General features: G+C 41.2%; 1 protein-coding gene across 4 annotated transcripts in view; it reads right to left on the reverse strand.

Moving 5' to 3' along the window:
* Positions 1-26145, reverse strand: part of RCAN2 (regulator of calcineurin 2) — a 302524-nt gene that overhangs the window by 230720 nt on the left and 45659 nt on the right. For all 4 annotated transcript variants that reach the window (XM_055407205.2, XM_088831508.1, XM_055407203.2 and 1 more), the window contains exon 2: positions 10499-10725. In XM_055407205.2, the coding sequence (XP_055263180.2) occupies positions 10499-10723 (225 nt within the window). In that variant the 5' untranslated portion in view covers positions 10724-10725. The remainder of the gene's footprint in view (positions 1-10498; positions 10726-26145) is intronic.

Below are 26145 nucleotides of genomic sequence, written 5' to 3' on the forward strand. Positions count from 1 at the left end.
ATATATAATCCACTAATTTAGGTGACTTTTTTTTCAGTTCATAGTGGAATTTCAAGTATCTGCAAATTAAACCTTAGTGATTCCCAACCTGCCTCCTTTACATGTTGAAAGATGATTGTTTCATAAAACATGTGAACGTAAAATATGAACAAAATTTGATCAGAAGTCAGAAAAATGCTTTACCTTACAAACAGGTTAAGACAAGAGAAAAAGAATATCAAGACCAGTAAGAATAAATAGAGTGGCTATGCCTGAGTAATTATTTTGAGCTCCTCGGGAAGACTTATGTAACTTACATAAATTAAGATTTATGTAAGTTACATAAAAGTAAGTATTATATAAGTTACATAATTCTCCTAATGAGAAAAATACTAGTTCCTCAGAGTCAATAGAGTTTTCTGGGCATTGCATTCTAAACGAAACGCATCACCTGAACCTTATATGGGCAACAGTGAACGACTTGTGTCCTGCAACAAATGCAGAAACCACTTTCCTGTGGCAAAAACTGAGATTAACTTTCTCGACAAAGTCAATGATATAAAACAAAACATCATTAGGACTCTACAAAGAGGTGAGTAAATGAAACCTTTCTTTCATCTAGGTTTGCATGTTTTTAGAAAAGCTCTTCCTTCCTGGAAGCAGAGGTAGTCCCAGGTTTACCTGGGTGGGGAGGAAGAGACCAATGTTTACCAAAAAGATCTAGTCTAAAGTCCCCTCCTCAATCCACGTCACCTTGTTTAATCACATAACAAACCAAGAATGAAGGTACAGTGAACCCATCTCATCAAAGAGGGAACTGAGACTCAAAGAAGCTAAACTGGTCAAGATCACACAAGCAGGATGCAGGAGAGGCAGGATCCGGACTCAAGTGTGTCTGAACCCAATTCCCTCTCACTGGCCCTCCTGCCTCCCTGTCAGTGCCCGTGTTAGGCCCAGAGCTGGACAGTGTAGGATGCAGAAAAATGGGGAGCTGGCTCTGCTGCACTCAAGATACTTAGAATCAGACTTCCCTGGTGGCCCAGTAGTTAAGAATCTGCCTGCCAATGCAGAAGACACGGGTTCAATCCCTGGCCCGGGAAGATTCCACATGCCGTGGGGCAACTAATCCCCAGTGAGCCACAAATATCGAGTCCACACACCACCACTACTGAAGCACACATGCCCTAGAGCCTGTGCTCTGCAAAGAGAAGCCATCACAATGAGAAGCCTGCATACCGCAACTAGAAAACAGCCCCACAACTAGAGAAAGCAGCAACAAAGACCCAGCACAGCTAACAAAATTTTAATTTTTTTTTTAATAAAAAAAGACAACAATCATCTAGTTGGATTAGACAATCCATAACATGGTGTACTCTATGTATTAATCACAAACTAAATAGCATGGAGTTCATAATAGTTGCAAACCTGGTGGAAAACTGTAGATTTTGAACAAAGTATAAGATATGATAGTTCAACACATTTGATGAAAAATCTTAACTATGTCAGGTATCAGTTCAATGGGTCTCCCCTTCAAATCACTGATAGAGATGCTGGCTTTTATGTTTAAAATAATGGTTATGCTGTAAAATACGACATTCCCAGTAAAATACAACATTATCAAAATATTATTAGAAATTGATCAAACTAAAAAAAAACAAGCTACACATTATGTTTCTATATATTCTATATAAAGGAGTATGGTTGAGCAGATAATAATGAAATGCATGTGTAAGCAGCACCCTAACAACCCCCACTCTCATAGAAAAAGTGTCACACAAATTGGTATCCAGTCATACATCACACTGATCTCATCCATTGAGCTTAAATGTCAGGCCTGCTGTGAAGGATACCTTAGCAGAGTTTTAAAGCTCATGTCCAAACTCTCTGACTTCCTCTGGTTATCTCTAAGTTGGCCGAGAATTTCATGACCACCAAGCTGGGACCAGGGTCAAAAAAGCCAAGAAAGGCCAGGTGAAACCCAGGCCAACTTTTGCTGGTGAGTACAAGGAAAAATAATTATAAATCTTATTCTTCCCCCTCCCTTCCCTGGGCTCCGTCTCCAAAACCACTTCTTAAAAAAGGAATATTCTGAGGCAAGAGAACGCAATTGTTACCCTTGAATTTTTGAGATCCTTTTTGTTTTTGAGTTTTGGGCAGTGTGGCATGCAGGATCTTAGCTTCCCAACCAGGGATCAAACCCTTGCCCCCTGCAGTGGAAACACAGATTCTTAACCACTGGACTGCCAGGGAAACCCCCAAAAATCCTCTTACATTGTAAATAGCTGACGATGATATTAGACTGGGACCACTGTGATGGGGGCTTCCCAGGTGGAGCTAGTGGTAAAGAACCTGCCTGCCAATGCAGGAGACGTAAGAGACATGGGTTCAATCTCTGGGTAGGGAAGATCCCCTGGAGGAGGGCATGGCAACCCACTCCAGTACTCTTGCCTGGAGAATCCCATGGACAGAGGAGCCTGGTGGGCTACAGTCCCGGGGCCGCAAAGAGTCAGATACCACTGAAGCGACTTGGCACGCATGCTCCACTGTGACCGGTGAGCTGTTTGTGCATTTCTCAAGGGCTTCGGGTCCAGGAAGACAGTGGAGAAGGATGGAATCCAGCCTGCCCAGCCACCCTCAACTGCTCAGGTCTTTCTCGACCCCATCAACAGAGCATTTTCATAAATTCGCCTGCCTGGCCTCAGGCGGTGTGCCCTGAAACGGCGTCTGCCCATCGAACAAGTCAGAGTAACTGAACAGGCTATCAGTAGCTCTGATGAAAACCATACGCACTGGGTTCCAAGTACCTTCATTTTTCCAAAAGGGGGAGAAAGCGCCAAGTCCTTGCTTAATAGGATCCCAGTCTGATCAGAACATGGCAGCCGTTTTTCCCCAGGCGGCATCAGGAATACACGCTCACCCCCTGTTTGGCACAGAAACAAAATACTCCTGGCTCTCTGTGCTTCGGGCCTAATTCTTCCGACTGCCTCAATTATTTCCAGGTTGTTAAGTGGGGCATTTCGAGTGGCTGGTCAGGCGCCTGAGCCCCAGGGGGTCACTCAGTGCTGTGGGGAAGCAAGCCACTAAATATGCCTCTGGAATATTTTAGTCATTTCAAGAAAGGTTATGGTTCCAGGGAGTGTCCTGCAACAGCTTTCAAATCTGGCCCATGCTGGGTTCTCATCTGGCAGGTGTCCCCAAGTGATTAGCGGTGACTAATTATGGTTCCCAGTCCTCCTCCAAAGAAAAAACAGAACCAATGTATTGAGTACAATGATAGGCACTGCCTTTTTACAATTTAATTCTTGAAAATACCAAACAAATCTGTCAAAGGACTCCTTGAATAGCTGGTATCTAATATAACAGTTTTCTACTTTAATATTTAAAATTAATGCTTGGTTATACCTTTCCCACCCTTAGGTCACAACAGTTCACTTAATTTCTTTCAAGCTATATTCAGCATCACAAACTATAGTAAATTATTATCCAATTGTTCATCCTTTGCTGCATATCCTTAGCATGAGCGTTTTTTGGTTTTTTTTTTTCAATCAGCTTTAAACTATCCCTATAACAAGTTTCCCAAGGTCTTCTAAATCACTGGATTTCTTCTTTCCTTGCTACCTTTTCTCTTTTCTTATTTCTCCCTTTTCTTTTGTTGGAGTCATTATGGAAATAAACGTGTTTAAGATTTTTTTACTCTCTTGGCTTACTAAATAGGTCATGCTGCATGCATGCTAAGTCATTTCAGCTGTGTCCGACTCTTTGCAACCTAGGGACTATAGCCTTCCGGGCTCCTCTGTCCATGGGATTCTCCAGGAAATACTGGAGAATTCTCCAAGCAGTCCTCCTCCAGGGGATCTTCCTGGCTCAAGGATCAAACTCACGCCTCCTGTGTCTCCTGCATTGGCAGGTGGGTTCTTTACCACTAGTGCCACCTGGGAAGCCCACTAAATAGGTCAATTGCCTCTAAAAACTTGAAATACCATGTAAATATAAACTGACAAAACAGGTTTATTCATATGCGTCATATCCTGACTGTAAGACTGATATGGACTCAATGCACTGACATTTAATTTGCATCTTGCTATGAAATCACTTGCGATCTCTTTGTCTTACATATTTTGACTTGAATGTTGTGTTGATGAATGGCCAACTTTATTTCTAGAACTGATGTTTCCCAATGTATGGTGGATAATGAACTAGACTTAAATGTTCAGAGGCCTCACTCAACTCTTTGCTGTTTCTCTAATTAACGAGCCCATCCTGGCGAATTCATCCCTCTGTACCTTCATTTAGTCACCACTGAAGTGGAGGTCCAACTCAATACCGACTGAGCACCTATGATGCCTGAGATCCAGCAAGATGATGGAAATACAACGAGGAAGAATACAAATTTTGACTGCCTTCTAGAACTTCACCGTATAGAGAGGAAAAATCCAAATGAGAAGCAAAATATGTGGAAGCCACATAAATATTTTACAACAGAAGCTCCTCTGAGTTAAGAAAACCATGAGTGTGGAACAATGTCTATCTCCCTGAAGGACCCGGAGTCTTTTCTCTGGACCCAGAACAGATCATGAGTCAGGGACCAGGTAAAAGGGTGAGGGCAGGATGAGTAGTGACCACAGGTCAAAGTCAGAGCTTTCAACTGCAGACATTCTAAGAAGGAGATTCAGAGACTGTCAGAGTTTGACTCAGTAAGGTCACCCATGCAGCATCCATGCCACAGGGTTGTCATGGAAATTAAAGGGCTTAATGTCTAAAAAAACACTCTGAAGAGTATCCAGCACCTTGCTCCAAGCTGTGTAAGGTTTGTTACTGCCATTACTATTATCAAACTAAACAAGGGCTTCCCAGGCGGTGCTTGTGGTAAAGAACCTGCCTGCCAATGCAGGAGACACAAGAGACATAAGTTCAATCCCTGGGGAGGGAAGATCCCCTGAAGGAAGGCATGGCAACCCACTCCAGTATTCTTGCCTGGAGAACCCAAAGGACAGAGGAGCCTGGCGGGCTATAGTCCATAAGGTCACAATAGTCCATAAGAGTCAGACACAACTGAAGCGACTTAGCACACAGGCATGCAAAGTGAATGAGCCCATTCTGTCTTCAATGTGCCCTTTATCTCTAATCAACACAAGCATCTCATTATGGGAAAAAATATTTAATTGTCCTTGTTTATGACATTCCAGATTTCAATGACACATTCATTCTTCTTGGTGAACATGGACTGTGGGTGCATTTTTATAGAGTTTACAGGTCCACAACTCACTCTCTGAAATTCTTAGGACCCACTACATTTGAAATTCAGAATTAAGGGATCACAATGTGGCATGCATGCCTCACATTATGTAATGATCCATCAAGTCTGGGGCAGTCCCCGTTGGTTAAAGACAGGAATACTTTTGCAAAGAGATGGATGAACATTCACACTAGAAGAAGCTTCTCATCAATCCTGGTTAGATTCTGAATGATTTAGGTCAAGTGAGCTTTCGTCTTAAAATGGGTTATGAAGTCTCAATTTCTAGAGCTTTTCAAATTTGGGTGCAGCAGATAAAGAGATCGTGGGCCTGCAGCTGTAAAATACAATGGGAACATTTACATCCCCTTACAGACTAAAGGCAAATCCTATGTGGGGAATAAAAAAAAATTGCAAATCAACAGATTCACCTTCCAAAATCCTTGAGGGTGACCTCACAACGCTGCCAGGGTTGACTAGGCCACTGCATCCTCAGTTGAGCGCTAGAAGAAGCTGGTGTATTCTATTAGTGGTGATGTTGAATGAAAGATATACACCTTTGAACCTAGAATCACTCCAGCCACCCTCAAGGCACTGAGATGCTCCATTTGTGAGAAGCAAGAAGCCTAACAGCCATAGCACCAGGCCTCTGATCTTATGCCCTTTCAGGTAGGATATCGTCTTTAAGTAGTTGGCAGAAATGCCCATTTATTTAAAAAGCAAAACAAAGCATAACAAAAACAACAAGAAAATCTTGTGTGTGTGTGCACACGTGCGTATATAGGGCAGTGAGTACAGCTGAAAATATGTATTAAATGCTCTTTTGATTTTAGCATCACTAGATTTATTATGCTTGCTTTCTTATTTGAATTGTTTTCTTTGGTAGACTTGAAGTTCAACTAGTCTGTGCTGTCTTGTGCGCCACTGCGTCCCCAAAGCCAAGCATCGTACCTGTTTTCAATAAATATTTAATAAGAGGCAGGGTCACATAACGTTTAACAGCACAGACTCTGTAGGTTTGAATTCTTGCTCTGCCACTCCAGCTGTGAAATCTCGGGCAACCTCTCTGTGATTCAGGGCCTTTCTCTGAAAAACGAGGATAATCATCTTCGCAGTATCAACCTAGGTGGCCTCAGCTATATTCTAACAACAAATCCCCAAATCTCAGTGGCTTCGAGCAACAAAGGTTTTTCTTGTTGATGTTGTCACGCTGTGTGTCTATCACAGGTCACCCAGGACCCTGCTCTGAGTCATTCTTGTCCTCAGTCCGCAAACCAGACTGCCTGAAAAGGCACGCCTGGAACAATGCCAACCACCTGAGCGGAGTGAAGAGAACATCCTTCAAACACTGGTAATTAAAGGCTTCACCCGGGAGTGGCACAAATCAGTTCTGCTTAGGCACTGGGTAGAACTAGCTAGAGTGATACAGGGAATACAACCCCACCGTGTGCCCAGGAGGTAGAAAGGCAGAAAGACAACACCCTTGTAGGGTTGTCATGGTGATTAACAGGCTTAATGTCTAGAAAGCAAGGGGCTCAGAAGAGTACCGAGCCCCTTGCTTCGTGCTATGGAAGGTTTCCTACTGTTACTATTATTATTGTTGTTACTGAACTAAATGAATTCAAAACTTTTGGAGGCCAATAACAACTCACCTTTCAGGCTTCTCCTTAAACTGAATCTGGCTAAGAATTTTATGGTGGTTGGTGCATTGCTCCCCTTTAGCTACCAAAGAGCGCCAATGTTCCATGGAGCAGAGCCTTATCTGTCTTGAGCACAGACACAGAGCAGCTCACAGGGTGCCCCTCCAGCCTCATCTGTTTTAAGATGACTAGTGCAGCCCAGCTGGATCCAGAAAGGCAAGCCAGGGGAAAATGCCAAAGGTTAGTGACCCCCAATAACTTGTAGGTATTGCCTGCTGTGACGATCCCAGTTCTAAATGTGTTTGATACAAAAATATTTATGCTGCAAGCTGTAGCATGCAAACAGCAATCTGCATTTATCGGTTTCAGATGCCAATTTCCTCCAGCTCTTATTCTCCTTTGTGTTATATAAACAAATCCCAACCATCTGGACCACGACGAACCACACTGAAGTGTGTGCTCGCCTCTCACAGAAGCAGCAAATCAAAATACAACCTCACAGGATTCTGCCTAACACAACATTGGAGTCAACATCATGGCCTCATGAAGTTGTTTGAAAAGAAAAATGTGCTGTAGATGTCAGAACTTAGGATTTAAATAGGTTGGCAGAAATGAGCATATCAGAATATGTATCATGCTGATAAGCAGAAACAATATAACCAGAAGATCATCTCCTATGGTGTTACCTGTATAAAGAGCAGGCCAAGTCAGTACTTTCCAAACTATCTCAAGAAGGAAAAAGGCTTAGGAAAAGTGTCTCTGACAAACAGGAAAATAGAGATTACTGCCAAGACTTAATCATAATAGTCAGAAAGCAAGAGCCTTAATTCCCACCAAGCTAAGGAAATTAAAATGTATGCTTTATAATAATTGCAGCAAACAAGCTAAACTTGTTTTCCTGATATGAATCAAGAAACAATGAATCAAAAGTAGATATGCTGGGACTTCCCTGGTGGTCCAGTGGTTAAGATTTCACCTTTCAGTGCAGATGATGTAGGTTCGATCCCTGGTCAGGGAGCTAAGACCCCACATGCCTCTTGGCCAGAAACCAAAACATAAAGCAGAAGCAATATTATAGCAAATTCAATAAAGACTTCTAAAACATGGTCCACATTAAAAAAAAAAATCCTTTTAAAAAAGTAGGCTTGCCAAAAAAGAAAGAACTTCACCAAAACAAGTTAACACCTACCAACTTGGATCTCTGAGATGAAAACCAAGCATCATTTCTGATGTTATCTTTCTGATAATTGCAGGCTCCTGAAGACATTTTCCCAAAGCCAAATAATTTAGACAATCCCCATGGCCAGCCTTACCCACAGGCAGATCCAAGTGCTAGAAAGTTTTCTTGATTGTTTCCCTTGTACCTAAAATCATCTACACCAACAGTGCCCCCAAAGTCCACCCTTTGGAAAAGATTGCCATCGTTAGAATTCCTGGCTCAGATTCATGAACTTTGAACATGGTGGGAAGGATATTCTGAGAGAATGACGTATAGGACAGGTGAGTTTTTTTAAGATTGTGGGTGAAAAAGTGGAGGTAAAGAGAAAAACAGAAAAGTCTAGAATGAGAAGGGAAACATGTGGCAGTAAAACTGGGAGGCATGAGGCTCCTCAAACATTTTATTTTCCTGCAGTTGCAGTGATCATGCCTCTATTATCCATTTATTTGGCATCTGATTATCTTGCTTTGTCACCCTAAACCCTGATCATAAAATTAAATAAAAACTGAATCTGGATCAGATTATTTGACATCCCAGAGACTCTCCATGAATAGGGACTATAAAAATTACACCAAAGTGGAAGACTTCCTGTCTCATTTAATAAGTTTAATTAAGTAGACATTGGCCAATTAGAAAATTCGGCTCCTTAGCTATAAAAATGTGAGCTACATCATTTGAAACTTACTCCATGGAACTATATCATATTGATTTCACCTCAGTATTTTAGCAAGGTCATTTTAAAGCCTAATCCTATTTGTTAAACTGTGGTATACCAACTTCATATACAAATTAAATGAGAATATTTAGTAATCCATTATTCAATCACAGATCAGAATATCAAAATAGATGTGGACAGATTCCCGTGAACTCTCCCCAAGTCTCCGTCTTTCTATGTAAGCAATTCTGGTTCGGCTGATCGGCCATTCTTGAATCCTTGAATGAGATTGGCTCTTTCCTAAATCTTTTCTGTTTCAACTGATCGAGAAGTATTTTATCAGGAAAGAGTCAAAACCCTCATTAAACCTCTAAGGAAAATCCTTCTGATTGTTGATACTTAAATAGATGACGGAACAAGAAAATGCAGACCTTTGTTTCATAGTTAATGTCAGGTAGATTTCAGGGGGCGATGACCTGCTCTGAATAAACTATGATCTGTGTTATAACCTGGTTATAAGCCAAGAGCAAAATTTGTAGTTTCTTTCAAAGAGGATATATGCCATTTTCTTCAAATAGTCTGGTGATCACAGCTCTGGATGTTCTAATCACATATAATTCCTTGGACTTCAGTCTGTTTTTAGCTCATCATTTCAACTGCTCAACTATAAAATAATATCATTATAAAACTATCTTTATATGGCTTGAAATAATTCCTAATTCTCTGAGCTATCAGGATTGCTACAAAACCAATAAAATTCAGAACAAAAACTTCCAGTAACCGTGTTCAGGCAACAGAGATCGGACTTCAGCAGTTGGCAAAAACAGCTCAAGTTTATGAAACAGCAATCATAAATCCTTCCCTTAATCTCACACAAAACCATACTTTAGTTCAGAAAAAAAGACCCTTTCCTCCCCCCAAAATATTGGCCATGATTTACAACATAGCCTAAAAGTGGAAATTTACAGTTCGAAATCCACATTCACATGGTAAGGTTTGATCCATTCAGACTCTCTTAAAAGGTCAGAGAAAACCGAAGTGAACTTTACAAAGACTTCTGAAAGGAGTATTTTCCATGACTCCCAAGAATACATAACTGAATCAAGTTTGCTCTTAAAACAGGAGCTTCATTTTCTAGAAGATGCTTGTTCATAGACAACCTCATTCCCTAATTATTTCAAATCAAGGGGTTAAGCATTTTCAAGCAAATTCTTACAACACACCCAAAACAATTCTACCTACTATGGTATCAGCAAGCAAAGCAAGACTCAGACGGCCAACCAATTTACCTTTCTAATAAATGCTGCAAGACTTGGGGCACAATTAAAGAAGCCATGTTTAGGTCAGTCATCAAACTGAAGGAAGAGTAGGGGTGAAAGAGGGCTTGAGCTGTTTGGGGAAAGGCAAATTAAGTTTGGGGCAGAATAATATGGGAAAATAAAACTTTTTTTTTTTTACAACATCTGCTTCCTAAACCAAGGGTATATCTCCTGCAATCACTATTTCTAAAGCCATTTTTCTTTCGCTGTTGGACAGACTCTGAGTTGCAGACAATGAGATCTGATTCAATGGAATCTCTCATATAATCTTGTCATGTATACCTTCAATGTCAACTGATAATAGAACAGGCTTTTCTGCTCTTGCTATGCATGCCGAGAGGCGCACCAAGTAAGCATTTTCAAAAACTTCCAAACCTCAACCACAAAGGAGCAACAGAAGTACTGAGGGACTGATGTTGCATTTCCTTCCATTTCAGGAGTAGAAAGTCTTACCTTGCTTTCTTCCCCTTCAAACACCGACTGGTGGACGTTGCAAGCAAAGAGTGAGTTGGGGAGGTCGGTGAAGTCCGTGATGGCTTGAAAGGCCTCCTCCGTGAAACACTGAGTCACGGCCCACTCTCTGTCTACGCAGCAGAGCAAGAAGAGTCCTTCATCTTCCGGGATGTGGCCCTGCTGCCCCAGGCTCCTCATCCCAATGAAGTAAGAATCTCCCCTCATTCCTGAGGATACAGAGACGGATGTGAATTAGAGTAGGATTCGGTCCCTTATAGCTGGAGTGTCTGGGGCAGAGCAGAGTATGATTAGGAGAAGAGGCTGGGGCTCTTCATATTTTCCCCTTGATCTCTAAGTTACAACTTTCCAGGCAAATTTGTTTCTGGGCAAGAATCCAGTCCCTGCTATGGGAAAAAGCCCTACTTGAGCAGGATTGGAATTTGAGGCTAGAGATACTAGCCCAGATGTCCAGTGTTTACTGGACTGGGGACCTAGGAAAATTATCTAAGTTCCCTGAGCCTTGCTTCCTTAGGAGAATCAAATGGACTCAAAACAAAAATGCAGATCAGACAGTGCTTTGATAAGTTACATGATGAATACAATACCACAACCATAACTATTAATGCTTATCATTTCTTGAATTCCAGGAATCATTCTAAATGATTTACATGGTTTAACTGACCTACTGACTCTCCACCACAGTCTGTGAGGTTGGTACCCATATATCCCCATTTTACAGAATGGAAAATTGAGGAACAATTAAGTGACCTTGGCACAGTCCATGAGAAAATGGCATGACTAGGCTTCAAACTCAGGGAGTTTGGCACTAGAATTCACTCTCCAATACCACAGAAATGAAGCAGATCAAAATTAGTACAAGTCTACATTTAAGGAAGTACAGTCTATTTCATGACCACCTGAATCCTGATCAGGATAACTCTAATGGTTAACCATTATTCATAATGAGGAGACACACACACACACGCGCTCACGGATACCCTCTTCTGCCTAGGGTAATTACGTTAAGAAATTTGTGAACACCAGATCTTAAAAAATCAGTACTGGGCTTCCCTGGAGGTCCAGTGGTTGAGAATCCACCTGCCAATGCAGGGGACTTGGGTTTGATCCCGGGTCCAGGAAGATTCCACGTGCCGAGGGGCAACTAAACCCACACGCCATAACTACTGAGCCCATGCACTCTAGTGCCTGAGCCCTGCAACAAGAGAAGCCACCACAATGAGAGAGCAGATCCTGCTCACCACAACTAAGAAAGCCCTCGCACAGCAATGAAGACCCAGTAAAGCTAAAGTGAAATAAACACACAAATTAAAAAGAAATCAGTACTATCCTAACTGATCCATGGTATACAGATTGTTCTCCCTCAGCATCCCCAATCCGAAGCTTTCCGGTTTCAATTTCATCTACCTGTGCCCCATCACCATTCTATTACCCTGTCTATTACCATTCTATTACCTTATATATTACCAAGGTAATACATAATTTTTTATATATTATTATATTACATATATATATTATATAATTTTACCCAACTGCAGCCAGTTGGGAGAGTTTTCCCTATTTTTGATACATAATCCAATAGATTTTATCAGCCTTCCTGCATACTTCAACAACAGTTATCTACATTTTTATTTTGGATCTATTTTCATGCCCATCATGTTATTCTGTTCAAACATCACTAATTAAAGGTGAAATAACTTGCCCACGGGTACCCAGGTATGACTGCTTGGCAGTTACGATGCAGCCGCTGGATCATCCTCCAGTTTCCCCAGTCTCAGCAGTGCAGAACCTCAGGGTGAAATACAGGAAGGCAGTACTGAGAAATGTCACTCCATCCTCACCTAGTTTAGTTAAGACACAAATTCTAGATCCCCAGACAAGTATGGGTTTCTATATCTCGTGGCGCAGTTGTAAAGAATCTGCCCGCCAGTGCAGGAGACTCGGGTTCAATCCCTGGGTTGGGAAGATACCCTGGAGGAGGAAAATGCAACTCACTCCAGTATTCTTGCCTGGAAAATTCAATGGACAGGGGAGCCTGGTGGGCTACAGTCCATGGGATTGCTGAGTCAGACATAACTGAGCACGCACTTACATTTTTCTTGAACTCTGTAGTATTGTGATGAGGCTGTTTTTTGCTTTCATTTTTCCTAAAAAAATAAAGTCCAAATGGCATCCTGATAAACAGTGCTTGATGGCAATATAAAAGATGCACTACAGATAAAATCTTATAGTTAGTTAGGAACAGGAGCCAAAAATTAAAGCCAAAAATTAAAGAATTAAAGAATTTGAAATAATAATTCAAAAATCAGATCACTACAATTGTGGAAAATAAAACTGTCATTTTGTATAAAATATAATAGAACTATTCCTGTATTCTACATTTCTCAAAACCCCAATTAGTGCAACATTTTCTGTATTTAAATCAAATACCTATTTTCAATAAAAATATGGTACATGGTTTAAGCTTTATTTTATTCCATAATGAAACCAAAATACATGAATATTTTTAATTAGAAGAAAAAAATCAATAAAATACTTAAAAGTGTTTATTTCCCTTCATATTCATTTATACTGTTGCTTCATATATTTTCTGACTATCTGTAATATATTACAGTGTAATATGCATATTAACTTTCATTTATTATTAGAGTACTAACAAGACTGAGCAACTGAACAACAACAATTATTTTAACAGTAAAAATAATTACTAAGAACATTCAGACAGTTTTATAGTTTACCCTTGAACAAGGGCGGCGGAGGGGGGGGGCACCAACCAACCACACAGTAGAAAATTCAAGCATAACTTTACAGTCAGTCCTTCTTGTACAGAATTTCATATCTGTAGATTCAACCACCCACAGATCCTACAGTATGTATTTAATGAAAAAAAAATAAGTGAACCTGTACAGTTCAAACCCGTGTTGTTCAAGGGTCCACTGTCTTCACATCAATGGATCAAAAGAAAATTTTCTGATAATAAAGTTATAATCATCCAGTATCATGAAATATATTGTCAACCCTGATCTCATTTTTCAGTCTGTCCTTCTTAGTTAACATTTTTTAAATTAATCACAGTGGATCCCATAATGTTCTCAAAAGGGTCTGAGAATGTTTCAATTATTATTTTTTTCAAAGAAAATTAAAATCCATTGCTGAACAAATTAATTAAATAGACCAAATATTAAGCCTCACTCAGGACTCATTTTAATCTACTCAAATAGCCTTAACTTCTGTTCTAAGCTGTAACAATACGATTACCTTCATGAGACTTTATTTTAAGCTCATTACTTTCAGTAAAGATTTAAAAGGTGAATGCATTTTTGGCAAACAACCTATCCTACTTACAAGGGGAAATATTTTTAAAGTCAGAGCTCTGAACAAAGAAACTTTGGTTTCTCTTTCCATTTCTATTACCTACTCACCTTATAATTTGGAGAAGTCAATTGATCATTGTATGACTCCATTTAGCCTTATAAAATAGGAACAAAAACCTCTCTCTGCCTCCCTCAGCCAAGTAGGAAGAGGCTGAGGAATGAAATAGGAATGAAAACGAGTGATCAAGTCATTATTTAAGTCACTCATAAAAGGATATGTATAATACCAGGAAATACTATAAAAGCACATCATTGTGATCACTGCAAAGGAAAACTATTAAGCTTTGGTATTGCTACTAACCTTTAGCAAATTCACATAAACAGAAAGAAAGGGGGATGCTGGTGATTAAAAAGAACTCCAGCCACAATTGCCTACACAGCTTAAGAAGATTTACTTATGTTGTCATTATTTCTAATCTGAGATTGGTCATCCAAAAGAGAACAGCTGCTTTCAGCTCAAAAGGCATCTCTTCCGGGACAGCTCCTTGACCTCCTCCAGCACCCATGAATTTAGCATCCTTCCTTTGCAGTCCCCAAGAACCAGCGTAGCCCTCTCAAGGCTCATTCTACACTGATTACTGTCTCTCCAACCAGACTAGTATTTCTTGAGAGCAGAGACTGAATAGCTTTCACCCAAGGTATCTTCAGTCTAGTATATCTAGAAAGCCCTCAAAATGATGTTTGACTGAATTAATGAATTATGGGAAAAGGACTCACTGTCAGGAAATAATAGAACAGCAAATGCATTACAACAACCAACTTAAAATATATATATACTGGTTGGGATGGGGTGGGGTATACTTACAGGTATGCTTATGGATGACTCATTATGTTGTACAGCAGAAACCAACACAACATCGTTAAGCAATTGTTCTCCAATTAAAATTTTTAAAAATATACACACACATACATATCTACTAATAATTCATTATTCATTTCAAATGTGCTGCTGCTGCTAAGTCGCTTCAGTCGTGTCCGACTCTGTGCGACCCCATAGACAGCAGCCCACCAGGCTCCCCTGTCCCTAGGATTCTCCAGGCAAGAACACTGGAGTGGGTTGCCATTTCCTTCTCCAATGCATGAAAGTGAAAATGACGTCACTCAGTCGTGTCTGACTCTTAGTGACCCCATGGACTGCTGCCTACCAGGCTCTTCCGTCCATGGTATTTTCTAGGCAAGAGTACTGGAGTGGCTTGCCAGTGCTTTCTCCGTATGTATGTACTACTAATAAAAATTAACCCATTCATTTCCAATGTAATTTTTAAAATGAGATATAACAAGAATCACTCAAAGAATTCCTCTAGCTAAAATTAAAAATCTGTGGAGTATAATTAAGATAACATGTATGTTTTTTTGTTACATGAGTTCACTGAAGAAAAAACTGAAAAAGTCAGAGATGTATATAAAAAGAAAATAAAAGTAAACCATAATCCTACTATCCAGAAACTCTGCTAATATTTTGGTATATTTAGATCCACCATTTTTGTTATGTATAATTTTGAACAAAATCGAGAGCTTGCTGTTTAGTATCCCACACCAACACAGCCAGAAGTCCCCTGTATCATTACATATTCTCTGCAAACATTAATTTTAATAGCCACATAGGATCCCAGTGTATAGATCTGTCATAATTTATTTAACCATTCTTCTGTTGTTTGACATTTAGAAAGGATGTGCTTCCATCATTACATGCCCGTGGAAAAGAAAAACCACTATTCACTTTTAAAATATAAAGTCTCCCCCTGGAGAACCTCAAAACTTCTTTAGATGCAGAGAAGAGATATCTTCATGAAATACTGCAAAGAGCCTCAGGGGTCTGCTTGTGTTCTGGCCCTACTGTAAGCTGTATGCTTTGGGGGCTGTGGTTTCCATGTTAGCAAAATGGAGAAAAACCGTGGCCTTGTCTACTATGAACAGCAAATGAGAGGAAGGAAGTGGAGGTCTTTTGAAACCTCCGAAATAATACGTGGATTAAAGTTATTTATTACTATCCATGGGCTCATCGGCAGCAGAGGAACTGGCACTACAGAGGCGGCCGCCTACCACTATTAAGGGTGTATACAAGCTTCAGACTTTAGTGAGTGTCCATGACGTTAAGCTCATGACACTAAAATGAGAAACAAGTAGGGATGTCCCTGAATATTTGCTAGGAGTGTGGTTGGAGAGCCATTAGAAGGGAAGGATATTTATAAGGCAAAAGCAAGTAATTAAAAATTAAAAAAAAAAAAAAACCTGCCCATCCCCCAAACACCATCAATAGCAAAAAGAGCTGGTTACTGAAATATCACAAAGTAAGTAGCAATGATCAACCTTGATAATATATTAAAAAGCAGAGACATTACTTTGCCAACAAAGGTCCGTCTAGTCAAGGCTATGGTTTTTCCTGTGGTCATGTATGGATGTGAGAGTTGGACTGTGAAGAAAGCTGATCACTGAAGAATTGATGCTTTTGAACTGTGGTGTTGGAGAAGACTCTTGAGAGTCCCTTGTATCTCAAGGAGATCCAACCAGTCCATTCTAAGGGAGATCGATCCTGGGTGTTCATTTGGAAGGACTGATGCGAAAGCTGAAACTGCAATAATTTGGCCACCTCATGCGACGAGTTGACTCACTGGAAAAGACTCTGATGCTGGGAAGGGTTGGGGGCGGGAGGAGAAGGGGACGACCGAGAATGAGATGGCTGGATGGCATCACCGACTCTGTGGACATGAGTTTGAGTGAACTCCGGGAGTTGGTGATGGACAGGGAGGCCTGGCATGCTGTGATTCATGGGGTCGCGGAGAGTCGGACACGACTGAGCGACTGAACTGAACTGAACTGAACTGAAGTAGCAATGAATACAAGTGACTGAATCCCACTCATTTTACTGGAAGAGCAAACCTGGAGACAGACAAGTTTTCGATGATTTCATCAATTTGCTATAACGCGAAAATGACCTCATCCAAGATCCTCCCATAACATGATAGAACTTATCCAATAGACATTGAGTCCTAAAATGAAGACAGTACGCTTCCTGCCATGAAGATGAGCCACTGGACACTTAAGACACTTCAGCATCAAAGAAGTAGCAACAGAATAAATATTTTTGGCATAAATAAGTGAATACAGTCTTTCTCGCCAATAAACTTAGATGGTTTATTAGACATTATTGGGTTTCTACCCAAGGAATTAATCTTTCCAAAACTCCCCCACTTTTCATTCCTAACTTTTTTTTTTAATATGGTATAATTAAATACATACCGGGGAAGAGAACTCAAAGAGACATCTGACTCTGTTGGATATCATTGTCACAGTGTTATCAATAAGCATGAGAGGCAGATTTCTGATTTCACAGAATCCTAAAAAACCTAAAAACCCCAACTTTCTAGGAATGGGGTATAGCTAAGAGACTGGGGAGCCAAGCATTTTGCCCATAGGAGTTCTGATCTAGAAAGTCTTAAACTGGATATAGAAGGAAGGGGAAATCACAAATAAGCACATGAATGCAGCAGAGAGGCAGGGAAAGAAAAATAAAAATAAGCATCCATTGAGATGCACATGCTGGCTTCACTGTCAAGTAAAATCACCCGATTAATAGTGTGATGTCTGATCTATGAAAAAGGCCAGCACCATCTTGGAAGGGGTGGTGGGGTGATATTATCACGTTTTACAATTTTTTATTTATGTATACTTCATTTTGGCTGCATTGGGTCTTTGTTGCTGCAGTGGCTTTCTCTAGTGGTGGCACGTGGGGGCTATTCTTTGCTGTGGTGCATAGGCTTCTCATTGTGGTGGCTTCTCTTGTGGAAGGTGGACTCTAGGCATGCAGGCTCAGTAACTATGGTCCAGGCTTAGCTGCTCCACGGCATGTAGGATTTTTCCAGACCAGGGATCAAACCCGTGTCCCCTCAACTGGCAGGCGGACGGACTCCCAACTACTAGACCACCAGGGAAGTTCTGATAATATCATTTTGAGTTCTCTCAACATGGAGAAACCAACACTTTCGATTCTGGGTACCACTCAGGACAGAAAAACTGGAGATTTTTCCAACAGAAATTACTCCATCTTACCAAGGGATTAAAAGTCATGTCATCTAAGAAACAGGATCTTGGGGAGACACAGCACAGGAAAACACAGGCAAGAATTTTTGAGTAACATCAGTCAGTTCAGTTCAGTCACTCAGTCGTGTCCGACTCTCCGCGACCCCATGAATCACAGCACGCCAGGCCTCCCTGTCCATCACCAACTCCCGGAGTACACTCAAACTCATGTCCACAGAGTCGGTGATGCCATCCAGCCATCTCATTCTCTGTTGTCCCCTTCTCCTCCCGCCCCCAACCTTTCCCAGCATCAGAGTCTTTTCCAGTGAGTCAACTCGTCGCATGAGGTGGCCAAAGTATTGCAGTTTCAGCTTTAGCATCAGTCCCTCCAATGAACATCCAGGATTGATCTCCTCTAGAATGGACTGGTTGGATCTCCTTGCAGTATAAGGGACTCTCAAGAGTCTTCTCCAACACCACAGTTCAAAAGCACCGATTCTTCGGCGATCAGCTTTCTTCACAGTCCAACTCTCACATCCATACATGACCACGGGAAAAACCATTGCCTTGACTAGACGGACCTTGGTTGGCAAAGTAATGTCTCTGCTTTTTAATATACTATCAAGGTTGGTCATAACTTTCCTTCCAAGGAGCAAGCGTCTTTTAATTTCATGGCTGCAATCAGCATCTGCAGTGATTTTGGAGCCCAAAAAAACAAAGTCTGACACTGTTTCCACTGTTTTTCCATCTATTTCCCATGAAGTGATGGGACCAGATACCATGATCTTTGTTTTCTGAATGTTGAGCTTCAAGCCAACCTTTTCACTCTCCTCTTTCACTTTCATCAAGAGGCTTTTGAGTTCCTCTTCACTTTCTGCCATAAGGGTAGTGTCATCTGCATATCTGAGGTTATTGATATTTCTCCCAGCAATCTTGATTCCAGCCTGTGCCTCTTCCAGCCCAGCGTTCCTCATGATGTACTCTGCATATAAGTTAAATAAGCAAGGTGACAATATACAACCTTGACGTACACCTTTTCCTATTTGGAACCAGTCTGTTGTTCCATGTCCAGTTCTAACTGTTGCTTCCTGACCTGCATACAGGTTTCTCAAGAGGCAGGTCAGGTGGTCTGGGATTCCCATCTCTTTCAGAATGTTCCACAGTTTATTGTGATCCACACAGTCAAAGGCTTTGGCATAGTCAATGAAGCAGAAATAGATGTTTTTCTGAAACTCTCTTGCTTTCTCCATGATCCAGCGGATGTTGGCAATTTGATCTCTGGTGCCTCTGCCTTTTCTAAAACCTGCTTGAACATCTGGGAGTTCACGGTTTACATACTGATGAAGCCTGGCTTGGAGAATTTTGAGCATGACTTTACTAGCGTGTGAGATGAGTGCAACTGTCTGGTAGTTTGAGCATTCTTTGGCATTGCCTTTCTTTGGGATTGGAATGAAGACTGACCTCTTCCAGTCCTGTGGCCACTGCTGAGTTTTCCAAATCTGCTGGCATATTGAGTGCAGCACTTTCACAGCATCATCTTTCAAGACTTGAAATAGCTCAACTGGAATTCCATCACCTCCACTAGCTTTGTTAGTAGTGATGCTTTCTAAGGCCCACTTGACTTCACATTCCAAGATGTCTGGCTCTAGGTCAGTGATCACATTATCGTGACTATCTTGCTCGTGAAGATCTTTTTTGTACAGTTCTTCTGTGTATTCCTGCCACCTCTTCTTCATATCTTCTGCTTCTGTTAGGTCCATACCATTTCTGTCCTTTATCGAGCCCATCTTTGCATGAAATGTTCCCTTGGAATCTCTAATTTTCTTGAAGAGGTCTCTTGTTTTTCCTATTCTGTTGTTTTCCTCTATTTCTTTGCATTGATCACTGAGGAAGTCTTTCTTATCTCTCCTTGCTATTCTTTGGAACTCTGCATTCAGATGCTTATATCTTTCCTTTTCTCCTTTGCTTTTCGCCTCTCTTCTTTTCACAGCTATTTGTAAGGCCTCCTCAGACAGCCATTTTGCTTTTTTGCATTTCTTTTCCATGGGGATGGTCTTGGTCCCTGTCTCCTGTACAATGTCACGAACCTCCGTCCAGAGTTCATCAGGCACTCTATCAATCAGATCTAGTCCCTTAAATCTATTTCTCACTTCCACTGTATAATCATAAAGGATTTGATTGAGGTCATATCTGAATGGTCTAGTGGTTTTCCCTACTTTCTTCAATTTAAGTCTGAACTTCGCAATAAGGAGTTCATGATCTGAGCCACAGTCAGCTCCTGGTCTTGTTTTTGCTAACTGTATACAGCTTCTCCATCTTTGGTTGCAAAGACTATAATCAATCTGATTTCGGTGTTGACCATCTGGTGATGTCCATGTGTAGAGTCTTCTCTTGTGTTGTTGGAAGAGGGTGTTTGCTATGACCAGTGCATTCTCTTGACAAAACTCTATTAGCCTTTGCCCTGCTTCATTCCGTGCTCCAAGGCCAAATTTGCCAGTTACTCCAGGTGTTTCTTGACTTCCTACTTTTGCATTCCAGTCCCCTATAATGAAAAGGACATCTTTTTTGGGTGTTAGTTCTAAAAGGTCTTGTAGGTCTTCATAAAACCGATTAACTTCGGCTTCTTCAGCATTACTGGTTGGGGCATAGGCCTGGATTACTGTAATACTGAATGGTTTGCCTTGGAAACGAACAGAAATCATTCTGTCGTTTTTAAGATTGCATCCAAGTACTGCATTTCGGACTCTTTTGTTGACCATGATGGCTACTCCATTTCTTCTAAGGGATTCCTGCCCACAGTAGTAGATATAATGGTCATCCGAGTTAAATTCACCCATTCCAGTCCATTTTAATTCACTGATTCCTAGAATGTCGACGTTCACTCTTGCCATCTCCTGTTTGACCACTTCCAATTTGCCTTGATTCATGGACCTAACATTCCAGGTTCCTATGCAATATTGCTCTTTACAGCACCGGACCTTGCTTCTATCACTGGTCACATCCACAACTGGGTATTGGTTTTGCTTTTGCTCCATCCCTTTATTCCTTCTATAGTTATTTCTCCACTGAGCTCCAGTAGCATACTGGGCACCTACCGACCTGGGGAATTCCTCATTCAGTATCCTATCATTTTGCCCTTTGTTACTGTTCATGGGGTTCTCAAGGCAAGTATACCCCTCAAACTCTAAAAGAGGAAATATTATTTTTTTGTGCATGGCACTAAGAAAGTAGAAGTCAAACCAGAGAGAAAGAATCCAGTTTAATAAAAGGAGCCACGAATCTTTGAACAATTCAGGTTATAACAGAAATGTCTTGCCTCCTGTCTAAGTGAGCACCTTGTCCCAGCAACAGCCAATGAATAAGCCCCACAGAGAATCCTCATCTATCTTGTGGGATGTCACCGAGAGAATCCAAGTGAGAGGGTAACAGGCAGGAAGGCCAGGGGTCTCCAAACGGAGGAAATAGGCCGCAAGTGTCAGACATTTTTTATCTCTCCCTTAAGCAGCAGGAGGAAATAAACTACTAGTGTCAGATTTTTTTTTCTTTCTTCATACAAAATTAAAAGGCGGTTTCTCTATGGAAATGTTTTTCTTAAGCTATGTTAATGAAGCTAAGTATCTGCTTTGGAATTTGCCTTTCCTCAAATTGGTTCTACCTAAGACTAACTTTTTTCTTTTCTCAAACCTTGGGCTAATAATAGCTCAACAAACCAGTACTCATATCAATTGTTTTATGGCTGGGGGATGACACACCTTGTGCCATCCTATCTCAAAAATGCATATTGTCCGGAATTGAAAGAGACATGTGTACCCTAATGTTCATCACAGCACTGTTTACAATAGCTAGGACATGGAAGCAACCTAGATGTCTATCAGCAGACAAATGGATAGGAAAGCTGTGGTACATATACTCAATGGAATATTAAAAAGAATGCACTTGAATCAGTTCCAATGAGGTGGATGAAACTGCAGTCTATTATACAGAGTGAAGTAAGTCAGAAGGAAAAACATCAACACACATACATGGAATTTAGAAAGATGGTAACGATGACCCTGTGTGCCAGGACAGAGAAAGAGACAGATGTGAAAAACGGACTTTTGGACTCTGTGGGAGAGGGCGGGGCTGGGGTGATTTGAGAGAACAGCACTGAAACAGGTATATTACCATATGTGAAAGAGGTCGCCAGTCCCGGTTCAATGCATGAGGCAGGGTGCTCAGGGCTGGTGCACCGGGATGACCCGGAGAGATGGGATGGGGAGGGAGGTGGGAGGGGGGTTCAGGATGGGGAACACATGTACACCCATGGCTGATTCATATGAATGCATTGCAAAACCACTACAATACTGTAATTAGCCTCCAATTAAAATAAATAAATTAATTTTTAAAAAATGCATATGGTGGGAGAGGGGCCTGGTGAACCTCCGTCAGTCTTGAGGTGTCTCTCTTATCTGATTAATGGTTTTCTAACAGATATAAAACAGCTTACTAACACTAGCAAGGGCGGGGTTCTCTGTCCCCCTTATGATGTCTATGTCAGAAGCTTTCTCGGTCCCTTGTCATTTTAATAAAACTCTGCTATACAAAAGCTCTTGAGTGATCAAGCCTGGTCCCTAGTCCCGAAGTTAAATCTTCGGGGATCATGAATCTGACACCGTTCACCGTGAGCTAGTACAAGGACCAGGGAGATGTCTGGCTGATGCTTCTTTTTAAGGTCCCTCATCACCTTGACAATTTTATCTTTCCATGACTGAAAGAGGGCTTCCCTGGTGGCTCACACTGTAAGGAATCCACCTGCAATGCAGGAGACCTGGGTTTGATCCCTAGTTGGGAAGATCCCCTAGAGAAGGAAATGGCAACCCACTCCACTATTCTTGCCTGGAGAACCTCATGGGCAGAGGAGCCTGGCAGGCTACAGTCCATGGGGTCACAAAGAGGTGGACATGACCGAGAGACTAAGCACACACACATGACTGGAAGAAAATACACAAGAAAAGAGTTCCTGTTTATCTCCAGGCTTAAAGGTGCTAAAGAAAGGGGGCCTTATATATAACCTTCAACAAATGCTTTCTCCAGGGTTGAAACCTTTATCTGATGCTCATAACAAACCTGCCTAAATTTTCTGTCTTCCAGTTTATTCAAACTAGAAAGAAAGCACTTTAAAAAAAATAGGAAATAATTATTTACCAAGGGAGTAAAATGAGTAAGATATATTCAAAAAGAAACCCTTAAGTTTATTTTGCCTTAGACAAAAGAATATTAAAGATTCGACTCATCTGCTTTTTAAAATTAAGAACAGGAAACTAAAGCTTTTTGCAACAAGGGCAACAAATAGGAAAAAGTGTGCCTTGGTTCCATGTTATAGCCAGCTGAGAAGGCTACATTAGGAAACAGGATAAATGGAAATGATTAATGAATAATTCATTCTGACTTTAAATTCAGTTTTCACTGAAAAACAAGTAAATGGATTAGGGGAGATGCGTTACTTTGGAAGAAGTTAAAGATGATCATGTCAGCTTGAATATTAGTGATCAAAACTAAGAATGCAATATATTGCATTAATAAATAGTAGAAAGAAATGCCTATAGATATTTTTCAGTTGAACATAAGGGTTTGTGTGTGCTATATCACTTCAGTCGTGTCTGACTCTTTGCAACCCAAGGACCATAGGCTCCTCTGTCCATGGGAATTTCCAGGCAAGAATACTGGAGTGGGTTGCCGTGCCCTCCACCAGGGGATCTTACTAACCCAGAGATCGAACTCATGTCTCTCACATCTCCTGCACTGGCAGGCGGACTCTTTACCACTGGCATCAACTGGGAAGTCCCAAATATAAGGGTAAATAAATCCAATTCAATTTTTGTAAAGAACAAAAACTTCAACCTAGGGACTTCCCTGGAGATCCAGGGGTTAAGACCACCTTCCATGCAAGGTTCAATTCCTGGTAGGAGGACTAAGTTCCCACATGCCTCATGGCCAAAAAAATCAAAACATAAAACACATCAAACAAATCTTTTAAAAAATTTTAAAAAGAAACCCCAACATAAAAGTTTTACAGTGTTCAAAACCCCCTTAGCTCTAAAATTAAATGATCTTTAATGATACCTGGGGCAAAATAAGCTTATTAGAAAACAACTATATTATATGAATAAGGATAATCATTTTATGATGTATCATCAGCTTTCAGTTTTGGCCCGGCCTTATGGGTAAGGTCCTTTTGATGCCTAGTTAGAGCCCCTTGGGGATAAGCGAGGCCTTGTGCTCATTTTTGTCCATCTTATAGAGAGATTGAAGTATAATATTAGCAGTAACAAACCATCCCAGCCATCCTGGGCTACAAAGGAGAGACAGGATATACTTAGGCTGTGCTCCAGAGAAACCCATTCGAGCTCTTTCTGAAATATAATGGAGCCTATTTAATTCAGTCGCAGAATCTTCACACCCGCTGAGTGGTGTGAACCTCATGCTATTCTTGATCCCATTTGGGATCAGTCTTGAAAGAACGAGCAGCACGCAGTGTTCAACTCGTGGTTTTTCAAAAGAAATTATCCACATTCCTTACTCCTGGCTCCCTTTAGGACAACTTCTGGGACCACTGTTCCACGTGAAGCTCCCACGGGACAATAATTCAATTAATTCAAGTCCCCAAGGAAGCAGCTTCTTATACATTTTTATGAAGATTTAAAAAAAGCAAGCTGTTGCCACCATCTCTTTTTGCATTGGATTCAACAGCAGAATCCAGGACTATAAACCCACCCATCCTAACATCTTTACACCTGCAGGGTTTTAATGCCCATGGTCTCCCAAGATCATCTGCAAAGCCTGTATATTTTTCCAATGGACAAAACAAAAAGGGAAGGAAAACCCTCACATTTTCCCAGGGTCATATGGGACAGGCAGTTAACGGAATTTTGTATTTCATTTCTGCAGCCCTTATTGACATCATCCAGAAAATGTGTTCCAAACAGGCTTTCAGCAAGGGAAAAGAGTCAGAGAAAGGAAAGATTGCCTTTAATGAAGGGTATAAGGTGAGGGGGCTTCCCAGGTGGCTTAATGATAAACAAATAAACAAACAAAAACTGCCTGCCAATGCAGGAGACACAGGAGACGCAAGTTCAGTCCCTTGCTCGGGAAGATCCTCTGGAGAAGGAAATGGCAATCCACTCCAGTATTTTTGCCTTGGAAATCCCATGGACAGAGGAGCCTGGTGGGTTACAGTCCATGGGGTCACAAAGAGTCAGACAGGGCTGAGCGACTGAGCAACAGCGTGCACACACGCGAGGATGAGAAGGTTGTTCTTAAAGACCAGAAAATCTGTTTCTATAAAGAATACCCTCCAGTAAACCAGAGATTTGTTGAAACAAACAAGCACTATTGGAGCCCTCACCCAAAAGAGAAGAGACTCCATCATCGAATCAGCACGGTCTTCATAACTGAATGGTAGTCTAGAAGTATGATGGGTTAATTTCAGCAAAACTCATTCTAAAAATGTATAATGTCACAGATTCACCATTTCTGACGGCCTTTTTCTTAAAAGCAAAAAGAATGGGGAACCGACAGCTCTGTTCCAAGACTGATGCCTGCAATGCTGTGGAAAAGGTATTCCTGAGCCCAGGACAGAGGCAGATGATCACCCTCTCATCATGGCTCTAAGAAGAAGCTTAAAGGAAGCCCCAAGCCTCCAGAGGAGCCAAGTAATTATATGCAAAATAACTTCACAGGAGGATGACGCTTCTAAAGGGAGCAGCAAGGTAGGTGAAGGTTGCTATGGTAACCAAAGTAAGAAGCCATCTTTCCCCTTCTGTTTTCAGATGGGACCTAGGGGACTGGGGCAAAAGGGCAGAGAGTTAAAGAGGCTGCACCTTCAGGAAAATACAGCCAAGAAGGGTCTGGGTTATTCAAATACTCTAGTAAGAAAGGAAAACCAGACAGGAAAGCTGCCAGGGGAGGGATGGAGTGTGAAGAGCCGCTCAGAACTCACTAGGAGTCCAAGAAGGCAGGTGACACTCTCTCTAATTAGATTAGCAGATAACAATCAGCATGATTGTAAGGTCTTTTTAATAGAAATATAAAAGGACCTGGTGAGCTACAGTCCATGGGGTCGCAAAGAATCGGACACGACTGAGCAAGTAACACACACAAAGGGACCAGGAAGAAAGATTAGCAAACCTATCTCAGTTCCCAGCATACCCTATGGAAACTTTTCCCTCAAATATAGCTCAGTGTGCATGTCACCAC

Source organism: Moschus berezovskii, chromosome 23 (assembly GCF_049115385.1).
Source record: "Moschus berezovskii isolate FMDL1 chromosome 23, NW_MosBer_1.0, whole genome shotgun sequence".
Classification (NCBI taxonomy): domain Eukaryota; kingdom Metazoa; phylum Chordata; class Mammalia; order Artiodactyla; family Moschidae; genus Moschus; species Moschus berezovskii.